This window comes from Leuciscus leuciscus (genome assembly GCF_965113295.1).
Source record: "Leuciscus leuciscus genome assembly, chromosome: 9".
Classification (NCBI taxonomy): Eukaryota; Metazoa; Chordata; class Actinopteri; order Cypriniformes; family Leuciscidae; genus Leuciscus; species Leuciscus leuciscus.
The window spans coordinates 17,127,666-17,140,153 of record NC_138733.1 but is presented as its reverse complement, the minus strand read 5'-3'; the positions used below and the strand labels follow the sequence as shown (position 1 = coordinate 17,140,153).

The window sequence follows — 12,488 nt, the reverse complement described above, 5'->3', positions numbered from 1 at the left end:
TAGAAAAGCTTCATATGCTGCATTTACTTCCCCGACATACACCTCTTTCCAGTCTTGCTCACTCAAGTCATTTCTAAATCTACAAATTGCCTCATCTGTCCTTTTTCTAACATATTTAGTCCTACAGCCAGCTTCCTTCTCATTGGGTATTTGACAATCCAAAACACAAAAAACAGGTAAATGGTCGCTTATATCATTGATCACCAAACCACTCTTGATTTTACTTTCTAAAACATTTGTAAAGATATGGTCGATCAATGTCGAACATGTTGTTGTTATCCGAGTTGGTTCGGTGATCAATGGAAACAACCCTCTACTGTATAGCATCTGCAAATAATCACTAGCTGCAACTTGTCTATTCACACTCAACAAATCAATGTTTATATCCCCACACAAAATATAGTTTTTCTTTTCATTCAGCTGACATAACACCTTTTCTAGCTGTTCATTAAATGTTTCAATTTTTGACCCAGGTGTTCTGTAAATGCATGTAACAACAACATTCCTCTTCTTTTCCATATCAATCTCCACTGTAATACATTCAAATAAATCATTAAAGGCTGTTGTCATACATTCTACAATTCTGCATTTCAAATCAGTGATCACAAATAGGGCAACACCGCCTCCCCTCTTATCTCTTCTACTGCAATGATATAATTCATAACCTTCCATACAGAAATCTACACCTCGAGCTTCATTAACCCATGTTTCTGACAGCGCTATGGCTGAAAATTTGTGTTTTAAAGACCTTAAGTATTCCTGGATCTTGATAAAGTTTGCATACAAACTCCTACAATTAAAATGTATTACTGAAAAATTACTGTCCAGGCTAACTGTCTCATTAAACTTTTCATCTGTATAGTAATCACACATGGAATTAATTGTATTAAAGCAGTGATTTTCTGGATCAATATTGCTTTCAAAATCATACAACTTGTAGTCTATATATTTAGCTCTTAACAGTGTGTAGCCCCTTGTAGGCCCAGAGAAATCAGTCTGAGTCATCATTTTCAATAAGCAAACAAATTAAATATATAAAGTGTATATTTTTCATGGGTAGCCTATAAACAGTGAACATCCCCCATATTATAAAATATAATCATATTTTAATATATATATAAAATAAAATAATAATATATATATATTACAACAAGATGTGAATTTCACATACTAGGCCTAGACCTTTTAAAAAAAAGTTTAGGGTTGTTGTTTCTTAAGTTTTTTAAAGAACTCTCTTAAGCTCACCAAATCTGTATGTGAAATATTATTACAATTTAAAATAACTGTTTTCTATTTTAATATATTTTAAAATATAATTTATTCATCATGGCAAAGCTGAATTTTCAACATCATTACAGTCACTTGATGCTTCAGAAATCATAATCTAATATGCTGATTTGCTGCTCAAGAAACACTTATTATTATCAATGTTGATAACAGTTGTGCAGGCTGCTTAATATTTTTGTGGAAACCATGATACATTTTCCAGTATTTTTTGACGATTAGAAAGATAAAAACAGCCTTTATTTGAAATTTAAATAACATTATAAATGTATTTACCGTCCTTTTTGGTCAATTAAATAGATACTCTTTTGAACGGTAGTGTATTTTCTTCTTTCTTATCCAGCATCTCTACAAGTGTATTGTTGTCATGCGCAGTAACTGTTCTCCGCCGTTAGATGTCGCCATCTCTCCTGCATCAACTCTCATCTGATTTAATTGATCATTAAAGTGTGTTTTGTGTGTGAGTGTTTATTTGAGGGGAATGAGTGTTATGTAAGTGTAGGAAAGAGAATGGACAAAGTTGTATTATAAGATCTATTATCTGATCCATATTCCGGAGCAGAGGGGGGCGGTAATGCACCAAAAAGCTGGATGCCAACCGCCGTAAAATTGGAAAGAAGAAGAAGAAGAACTCTCATCTGCTTCTGACACGGCGCAACTTTTTCCGGTTGGACTCTGGAGACGTGGCTCTGTTTCTTCAATATTACGAGTCAAGCTATATGCTACTGTTAAAACAGAGCATTAGTCAACACTTTGACATTTTCTGTTTTTGAAAGAGTTGGACAGACAGTGTCCGTGACCGAGCCCGCTGACGGATCCTCGTGTGAAAGGGAACAGAAATGGTATGACTGGTTTGTTTTGTGCATTTAGCATGATGGGGCTAGCAGCTAGCGATGTAGCTCATCGCTCACACAGTCTGAAACTCTTTTCGTTTTTTTAGTGTCAGTTACTAAACAGTGTCTATTCTATCTGTTTTTTGTTTTAAAAACATCTTACACGTAAGGAAACTTTGCTAGGTTATGATATCTGATACAGCTAGCCAGCTAAAGGTTAGCCAGCTAACTTATTGCCTTCAGAATTAATAACAGTTTAAGTAATTAACGAAAGTAAATAGCTGTTATTGTTTATATGATAAAATATTGATATAATAAATTGCTATTTTTTGTATTGTTTTATCATTTAGATATTGAATGTCTATGCAGATAACAGGTTGTATTTAACTGACTTTGACAATCCAAATGTTGACTTAATATAAATGATCTGTGGATCATGAAACATAAAAAACATAAATAATTATATTATTATGATTATATTATATATAAAATGTATACAAGTAAAATTTTGTATGTATGGCAGACCTTTATTATCTTTATTAACAGTAAGAAAACATTTTTTAGTCATGTTTACTGTATCATGTCAACCAATGCAGTCATTTGAATGCTTTTTCGTATCTTATAGCTGATATGCAGAATCTTTTTTTTTATTTAGTTTTATTTCTGGTGTTTGTCAATCAAAAATCACTATACAATAAAACATTGCATGCATTTGTGTGTGTAATATTATTTATTCACAATTAATTATGCAAATCTAATTGATTGATTGCAAATATATTTTGTCTTTGTTTTGTCCCATGTCTTACTGTTAAGCATACAACTTTACATATTTCTCATTTAAGAACTTGTTTAGTATTATATACTATTATAGTATTTAAGCATATTTGGAATTAACTTAATATATACAAATATAATAAATATAAAAAGCTTTTATTTTAGTGACTTTTTTTTATGTGCCTTTAACATTTCTATTTAGCTTTTTCCAGGTTTAGTGATTTTAATTCTTTAGATTAAACTTGTTTTATTTCAGTTAGTTTCTGAGGCAACATTTTTGTTTGTTTGTTTTTTATGCATCTAATATTAATATTTTATATCAGCTAAAATCAATTAATAAAAACTTTTCTATTGATTTGTTATTTTAATTATAGCATGTAAGAAATGTTTACACACACAAATTAAGTTTATATACTATTGAGTGCATGCTACTTCATCTTAAATGTTTTGATGCTCCATTTGTGTCATTTTATTATTTTCACTAGTAATGGTAAATGGTAAATGGACTGCATTTATATAGCGCTTTCACAGACCCAATGGCCACCAAAGCGCTTATGCAAGTTAGTAATGCAAGTTGATCATTTCTGAAATAAATGTTGTGCTGAAGTCTAATTTCTGAATGCAGTAATCATCATAATGATCAAAAATCCCAGTTTTCTTTTTAATTGTCCTTTGTCCGATTAAGTTTTGAATGTCCATGAAATCTTTGCAGGTGCTCTTGGCAGCGGCGGTTTGCACTAAGGCAGGAAAAGCCATAGTGTCACGACAGTTCGTAGAGATGACGCGAACCCGCGTCGAGGGCCTTCTGGCTGCCTTTCCCAAACTGATGAATACAGGCAAGCAGCACACTTTTGTGGAAACAGACAGCGTGCGCTACGTCTACCAGCCCCTGGAGAAGCTCTACATGGTTCTGATCACTACAAAAAACAGCAACATCCTGGAGGACTTGGAGACACTAAGGCTTTTCTCCCGAGTGGTAAAGCTTGCTTTTTTTATTCTCCCAATTATTGCGCTTCTTTGATGTATCTTGAATAAGTGATGGGTTTCCATATTTTTTCAGATCCCTGAATATTGCAGAGTATTGGAGGAAAGCGAGATCTCTGAGCACTGTTTTGATCTCATATTTGCATTTGATGAGATCGTAGCCCTGGGCTACCGGGAGAACGTTAATCTGGCCCAGATTCGCACTTTTACTGAGATGGATTCTCATGAAGAGAAAGTCTTCAGGGCTGTCAGAGAGGTCTGATATTTGATGAAACATCCAGGGTAAAATTACTCTCCGTTTTAAGTTTAAATCAAACACTAACTCAAATTTTCTGGGTTTCTCTCAATTCTGCACTTCAAAAGACCCAAGAAAGAGAAGCAAAGGCCGAGATGAAACGCAAGGCCAAAGAGCTGCAGCGAGCAAGACAAGATGCCGAACGTGCTGGGAGGAAATCGCCAGGCTTCGGAGGTTTTGGAAATTCAGGAATGAGCAGCTTCACATCAGCCACCATCATCACGGATACTATAGAGCCAGAGAAGCCCAAAGTGTCTCCTGCTACAGTCAGGTATGAGCTTTACCTGTGGGCCATGATACATGGAAATATATAAGTGTACAGAAGTTAATCTGCCCTGTTCTTCCTCTAGGCCAAGTGGTTCAAGCAAAGCACTGAAGCTGGGTGTCAAGGGGAAAGAGGTGGATAACTTTGTGGACAAACTAAAGTCAGAAGGAGAAAATATTGTCACATCCAGTGCAGGAAGGAAGGCATCAGAGGCATCTAAAGTCCTTCAGCCTCCAGTGAATATAGAGAGGTATTGCTTACTGAGTTTATTTCTGTATTTGACACATTCTACTCCCTATATTGTTATGCACCCTACCGTTCAAAAGTTTGCAGTCGGTAAGATTCTTTTTTTATAAATACTTTTTTTTTTAATTAAGTTAATTTTTGTAAATTTGTAATTTTAAAGTAAATTTTGTTAATCGAAAGTGAAAGTATAATGTTAAAAATTACGGATTTTTTTTACTTTGGTCATCAAAAAATCCTGAAAAATGTATCACGTTTTCCACAAAAATATTCAGCAGCACAGCTATTTTCAACATTGATAATAAAAATAATCAGCATATTATAATGATTTCTGAAGGATCATGTGATACTGAAGACTGGAGTAATGATGCTGAAAATTCAGCTTTGCCATCATAGGAATAAATTGCATTTAAAAATATATTAAACTACAAAACAGTGATTTTGAATTATAATAGTATTTCACAATATTACTGTATTTTTTTTTATCTAATAAATGCAATCTTGGTGAGCATAAGGGAATCCTTTCAAAAACATTTATTTAAATCATTAAAATCATATCAACCCCACACTTTTGCACAGTAGTGTATTTTATGATATTATTTTCAGCGTATGTCTGTTGTTAATGGCAGTTAATGAACTCTGTTTCCCAGTGTACACCTGAGGGTGGAAGAGAAGATGTCTCTGACCTGTGGTCGGGATGGTGGACTGCAGAACATGGAGGTTCTGGGCATGATCACTCTGAGAGTCACAGATGAAAAAAATGGCCGCATTTCTATACTCCTCAACAACAATGACAAGAAAGGAGCACAACTACAGGTGTGTGAGACACAACACAGCATGTCATGGTCTCAGCATGTATTTTGAAGGGGAAGTTGTGGACAGTATGGGATTTTAGAAAGATAAACTATGTTCTCACTCAGTTTTCCCACTGATTTAGATCTTCAAAAATCTTTCGTCTTGACCGTGTGACTCACATTCTTTCATTTATCCTTCAGACTCACCCTCATGTTGATAAAAAGCTGTTCACCACCGAGTCCCTGCTTGGTCTGAAAAACCAGGATAAGTCCTTCCCTCTCAACAGTGATTTGGGGGTGCTGAAATGGAGGATACAGAGCACAGATGAGTCTCTCATTCCTTTAACTAGTGAGTCTTATTTTCATACTTAAGGATTTTGTATGGCAGCACTTTCATGAACATGTCAATCATGCATGCATCCCATGTTGTCCTCTCAGTTAACTGTTGGCCATCAGAAAGTGGAAGTGGCTGTGACGTCAACATTGAGTATGAACTTCAGGACGAGGGACTCGAACTCAATGATGTTATCATTACTATTCCTGTGCCGTAAGTGCATTATGAATCATTCCCTTTTAATATTGTTTTATGTTTTTGTTTTTATTGTGTAAACATTTAATTATGCACCAATGTATCGACCAATAATTTGCAGATAAAGCAATTTTTTCATTTATTGGCCAGTGGCCGATTGTTTAAAAACAGCCGATGATCAGGGCCAATCAAAAGGGGGCAGAAAAATGTGTCGGACTGCAACTGATACTGTGTGCGAAGAAACTGTATCTTGTGTTGAATTTAAGACTGTCGAAGTTAACGTGACAATAACGCATTAACACTTAACATGAAAATTTCACTTTGAGGTTTTTTAACATTAATATGAGTTCCCCTAGCCTGCCTATGGTCCCCCAGTGGCTAGAAATGGCAATAGGTGTAAACCAAGCCCTGGGTATCCTGCTCTGCCTTTGATAAAATGAAAGCTCATATGGGCCAATCTGGAATCTTCCCTATATGTCGTCATATGGAGAAAGGTTGCCTCCCCCTTCTCTGCTTTGCCCGCCCCGAGAATTTGGCCCGCCCATGAGAAAATGAGCTACGACAGTGCTAGCACGATATTGTTTTTTCCTCGAGAGACATCATGGCTTGCAAACGAGCGAAGCATGGCAGTTGCTCAGTGTTTGGATGTATAAATGAACACAAAAGTCTTTTTTTAGTTCCTTCAAGTAATAATGGCAGAGGTCTGACTAATATAGTGGTGCTGGTTAGTGTCTGTAGCTGATATTTTATATATATATACATGACAGAGTGGACAAGCAGGTGTTGAGTAGAGGTTAATCTTCAGGAGTAAATCATGGGTTATGTGTAACATGACTTCAATATACGTGGACATGGAGAACTTTGTCATTAAAAAATGAGCCAGAGTAGTCTTCTCTAAACTACAAAGATTACTGATATAGATGCTAATACAGCCTTAGAACGATAGCAAATCAGAGCAACATGAAAAGCCAACAACGTAGGCTACCGTTAGCTACAAGATAATAACTGTAACAGCGCACATAAACCAACTAAATTACCGTATCCAGACACAATATTTTAAACTAACCATTCGGAGACGTCCTGCTGTAGCTGCTGAGTTGCAACTTCCAGGTGCTTCTCCATCCAGATCAGATTCTGGGTCAAACTGAGCGTGTCTACGAGCCATTGCGATACATCCACTGTAAACATAACCGTGGGCAAGCTGGTCAAGACCACACCCCCACCCTCCACCTTGCCCCGCCTCTCTCCTCCTCATTAGTATTTAAAACTACACAGAAATGGCACGTCCTAAGGAAAGCTCATTGTGGGACTGGCTCGTAACGCCCACCACACACCAGCTTACTGGTGGAGAGGAGACAGTATATAAAAGCATCCAAAAAGCAGCATGTCATAGGACCTTAAAAAAAAAAAAAAAAAGCGATGTTAAAGCAGGCTATATTTGACCCTATGGAAAGCTCAAGCCAGGGTTGCCAGGTCCGCTTTTTTTCCCTATACCAAACATTATTTGTAGCACGCCTCCCATGGGGCGATATGACCAAATTCTTGTTTCACGATATGATATGTATATCACGATTTAGTTATTTTATCTAATTTCTGTTATAAAAAATAAGAAAAAAGAAGCAAATTACAAACGTATTTCATCTCTCTGAAGTGTAAATAGTGCTATAAATTTACATAACCCGATATACACGATACAGCAAAATCTTTAACGATAGACATTTTATACCATGGTAATGATATATATCGTCATACCGCCAGGCCTAATGCCTTCTTTCCAATAATACCTAAGAGCTTTTTGCTATGTTACTTCTAATAAGAAACAAAGTCTCAGCTTTCAAATTCTTTCCATTTTATCACAAAATTCAAAACATAAATGGTGTTTTGACGCTCTTAAATGTGACATGACAGATTACTGTAGCGCCTCAGTTCAAGCAGCACCTACTTATGTGTAACTTGAAAATGAATAATCGGAGACCGCTGTCAGCGGAGAAATTTAGTATTGGTGCATCTCTTTATTTATTCATTAAAACTATGCATAATAATACAAATATATTTTAGAATATATTTAAAATATAATCTATTTTAGACTGATTTAGGATGTCAACTTTGTAAAAGGATTTCATTCTATCTACCATAAACTCTGGCTCCTCTGATTATGCAGGTCAGGTGTTGGTGCTCCTGTGGTCGGTGATCTGGATGGGCAGTATAACCATGACAGCAGGAAAAACTTATTGGAATGGTCACTGCCCGTTATCGATGAGAAGAACAAGAGTGGCAGCCTGGAGTTCAGTATAGATGGAAAACCCAACGACTTCTTCCCAATCAACGTTTCTTTTGTCTCCAAGCGTAACTTTTGTGACATTCAGGCAAGTTATGCTGGTTTATCTATGATATAATGCAACAAAAATGAGTCCTAGTGAGAAAGGAAATGACTACATATCGATTGTTTCCACAGGTGGCCAAGGTGACATACGTAGGGGGAGGCGGTCCAGTCAAATTCTCCTTAGAGACATCATTTGTTGTGGATAAGTATGAGATCCTGTAAATGTTTCCTGGTGGAGGATCGTTTTAACGGATCAGAGAGCGTGCTGTACGTTAACAGAGCGCTCAAAACATTCTCTGACATGGGCTGCAGTACTTCTGTGTGTGTTTGTCTTAAAGGAAAATAATCTACTTTTATATAAACTGGACTTTCAGCTGCTCAGTACCAAGTGCAGTCAGACACACCTGCCAGGAAAGACAAAAGAATAAAATACAGCACTGCACCTGAAGACATCAAGGGAAGATCAGTGTCATCCTACAGCAGATGTATTATAAGACCATATGAACCCTTCTGACCCTTCAAAGAAATAGAATGAAATTGGAAAATTATGTACTTGTCGCATAGGTTTTGTACAGAATTGCGATATAATTGACTTTTCTTTTTTTCAAACCACGTGATCTGCCCATTAGCAATTTGGATTTATTTCTAATTATCAAGGTTTTCTAATATGGAAACAGACGTAATATTGTAGTACCCAAAAAATATGTGGATGATGATCATAGCTGTGCTTGTGCAATTAGAACTGACACTGCATTAAATGTGCATACTCCAAATTCACACAATTCATCTCTTTAAAATGGCATTGATTTAACTGTACATCAACACAAAGCGCAAACGCTATTTGCCTTTTAGTATCTGCCCTTTTTTTTGTTCTGTTTATATTTATGTAATCATTAGTTTGAATATTAATCTTAAACAGGAAGATTTTTCATTCTCGGTTGTTTTGTAAGTAATGTTACACATAATCTGTTTAAATGTTTCTGGCTTTTTATTCATTGCTGCATTTATTTGGCTAAACAGGAAAATATATTCTCCCTGGCTTCCCAGATGTTATTAAGAACAGATTTATTTTTTTTGTATTTCCATAACGTAAAATACATTTATCAGCGCACACTCGATGATTACGGAACGCCAAGGGGAGGGTTACGACATTCCATTCTGCTGTAAGATACTTATGAATACCTTTAATCAATAATAAAGTCAAATTTAAATTAAAGTGTATTTTCTGAGCTCTTCCTGCCTCAATATGTGTTTTTGAATACTGTGCATGGTATATGTATTGGTGGTTCATGCTAAGGCAGGCTTCACTATTGCTTATGCTTAGAGTTAAGCTTTGTTTAAATCCCTAACCCTTTGTATTAAATTTAAATCAACCCGCACCAGACATGAATTATGCCTCAAATCATGTGACTTGTTGAGTAGTGGTGTGTTTAAGCACCTAGAACACCCCAGCAACCGAATAGAAAGAAACAGTTAAAAACCTTTCAGATGGTTGATTGTTTTGGTGTAAGATTTGTGAGTATTATTTGTAATGATAAATTGACTGCCCAGCCCTGGTTTGGTGGACTTCATTAGCTAGTGGACTGGGAGTTTGTTGTGGATTATACAAGCATGTGAGGAATCTCAGAGACAAGGCAATGGCATTCAGAGTTGATAATGCATTAGGTATGCTTGAGTAGAGGAGATTCCTGCCAATGAATCACTTCCTCAGCCAATTACTCAGAGAAATCATTTACATCTGCTCTGACGTGGCTTTTTGAAATACTTGACTCTGACTAATATTTTTGTATAATGATGCTAAACTGTATATTTTACTTTGTGCTTTGAGAGACTTAAAACGTCATAGCTATGTAGTTATGGAGCCCCTAAAGGGACACGATGATGGACACAAATATGAGATAGGAGAAAAATAAATAAAATTGCATTCCCCAGAGAAACTTGAGTTTGTTTGCATTCCACCGTGAAAATGTACGTTCGCTCGCAAAACTTTTAAGTTATTTGCGAGTGAATGCAGAGTTTCTCGGGGTAACGCAAAAAGTTTTGAGAGTAAATGCAAAGTTTCTCTGAACGCAAAATATTTGTGAGAGTGCTGTCAAATCGAATAATCTAACATAAAAGTTTGTGCTTATATAATGTTTGTGTATATATGTGTGTGTATGTATATACAGTGGGGAGAACAAGTATTTGATACACTGGCGATTTTGCAGGTTTTCCCACTTACAAAGCATGTAGAAGTCTGTAATTATAGGTACTCTTCAACTGTGAGTGACGGAATCTAAAACAAAAATCCAGAAAATCACATTGTATGATTTTTAAGTAATTAATTAGCATTTTATTGCATGACATACGTATTTGATGCATCAGAAAAGCAGAACTTAATATTTGCTACAGAAACCTTTGTTTGCAATTACAGGGATCATACGTTTCATGTAGTTCTTGACCAGGTTTGCACACACTGCAGCAGGGATTTTGGCCCACTCCTCCATACAGACCTTCTCCAGATCCTTCAGGTTTTGAGGCTGTCGCTGGGCAATACGGACTTTCAGCTCCCTCCAAAGATTTTCTATTGGGTTCTGGTCTGGACACTGGCTAGGCCACTCCAGGACCTTGAGATGCTTCTTACGGAGCCACTCCTTAGTTGCCCTGGCTGTGTGTTTCGGGTCGTTGTCATGCTGGAAGACCCAGCCACGACCCATCTTCAATGCTCTTACTGAGGGAAGGAGGTTGTTGGCCAAGATCTCGCGATACATGGCCCCATCCATCCTCCCCTCAATACGGTACAGTCGTCCTGTCCCCTTTGCAGAAAAGCATCCCCAAATAATGATGTTTCCACCTCTATGCTTCACGGTTGGGATGGTGTTCTTGGGGTTGTACTCATCCTTTTTCTTCCTCCAAACACGGCGAGTGGAGTTTAGACCAAAAAGCTCAAATTTTGTCTCATCAGACCACATGACCTTCTCCCATTCCTCCTCTGGATCATCCAGATGGTCATTGGCAAACTTCAGACGAGCCTGGACATGCGCTGGCTTGAGCAGGGGGACCTTGCGTGTGCTGCAGGATTTTAATCCATGACGGCGTAATGTGTTACTAATGGTTTTCTGTGGTCCCAGCTCGCTTCAGGTCATTGACCAGGTCCTGCCGTGTAGTTCTGGGCTGATCCCTCACCTTCCTCATGATCATTGATGCCTCACGAGGTGAGATCTTGCATGGTGCCCCAGACCGAGGGAGATTGACCGTCATCTTGAACTTCTTCCATTTTCTAATAATTGCGCCAACAGTTGTTGCCTTCTCACCAAGCTGCTTGCCTATTGTCCTGTAGCCCATCCCAGCCTTGAGCAGGTCTACAATTTTATCCCTGATGTCCTTACACAGCTCTCTGGTCTTGGCCATTGTGGAAAGTTTGGAGTCTGTTTGATTGAGTGTGTGGACAGGTGTCTTTTATACAGGTAACGAGTTCAAACAGGTGCAGTTAATACAGGTAATGAGTGGAGAACAGGAGGGCTTCTTAAAGGAAAACTAACAGGTCTGTGAGAGCCGGAATTCTTACTGGTTGGTAGGTGATCAAATACTTGTCATGCAATAAAATGCAAATTAACTATTTAAAAATCATTTAAAAAACGCTAAAGCATTGACATACAATTTTTCCTCCGTATATTTTTCCTCCCATCTCATATTTTTTCCATTACCATGTCCCTTTAAATAATTTCAACGTAATCTTTTTGTCCATTTATTTATTTTTCATGTAATTGTGTATTGAGAGGGATGATGTGCAGTCAAACTAAAATGACTAAAAACTGAAATAAAAAATTAAACTAAACAGAAAACAATCTAATAAAAATATATAAATTTATAAAAAAAAAAAAAAACGAACTATAAAATTAAATAAATAATACTAGAATAACAATGGTTGTGACGCTTTCCCTTTGTAGCATTACAACCCTTGATATTGTTTAATTTATTTATTTAGACAAATTAGTAGAGAATTTTAATATTGCCTGTTTATTGGTATATTTATTGGTCAAAACTTTGCAACAATAGACTTTGAATATCGGTGCATCTCTATGATAGCGCCAGGTTAACTGTTCTTTGTCGCTTTTATAATCCTGTCTTTAAATGTATAACTTTATACAATCTTTCCTTGTTGACTATCATAAATTTGTCTCT

The 12,488-nt window shown here is 36.7% G+C and overlaps 1 protein-coding gene across 1 annotated transcript; it reads left to right on the top strand.

Moving 5' to 3' along the window:
• The first annotated feature begins 1,922 nt into the window (after window positions 1-1,922).
• arcn1b (archain 1b) lies at window positions 1,923-9,540 on the top strand. Its single transcript, XM_082181034.1, has 10 exons — window positions 1,923-2,126; window positions 3,604-3,867; window positions 3,952-4,131; window positions 4,239-4,441; window positions 4,521-4,685; window positions 5,329-5,494; window positions 5,674-5,821; window positions 5,911-6,019; window positions 8,163-8,367; window positions 8,457-9,540. The coding sequence occupies exons 1-10, from the start codon at window positions 2,124-2,126 to the stop codon at window positions 8,544-8,546; spliced, it is 1,533 nt and encodes a 510-aa protein (XP_082037160.1). The 5' UTR covers window positions 1,923-2,123; the 3' UTR covers window positions 8,547-9,540.
• Window positions 9,541-12,488: the final 2,948 nt, after the last annotated feature.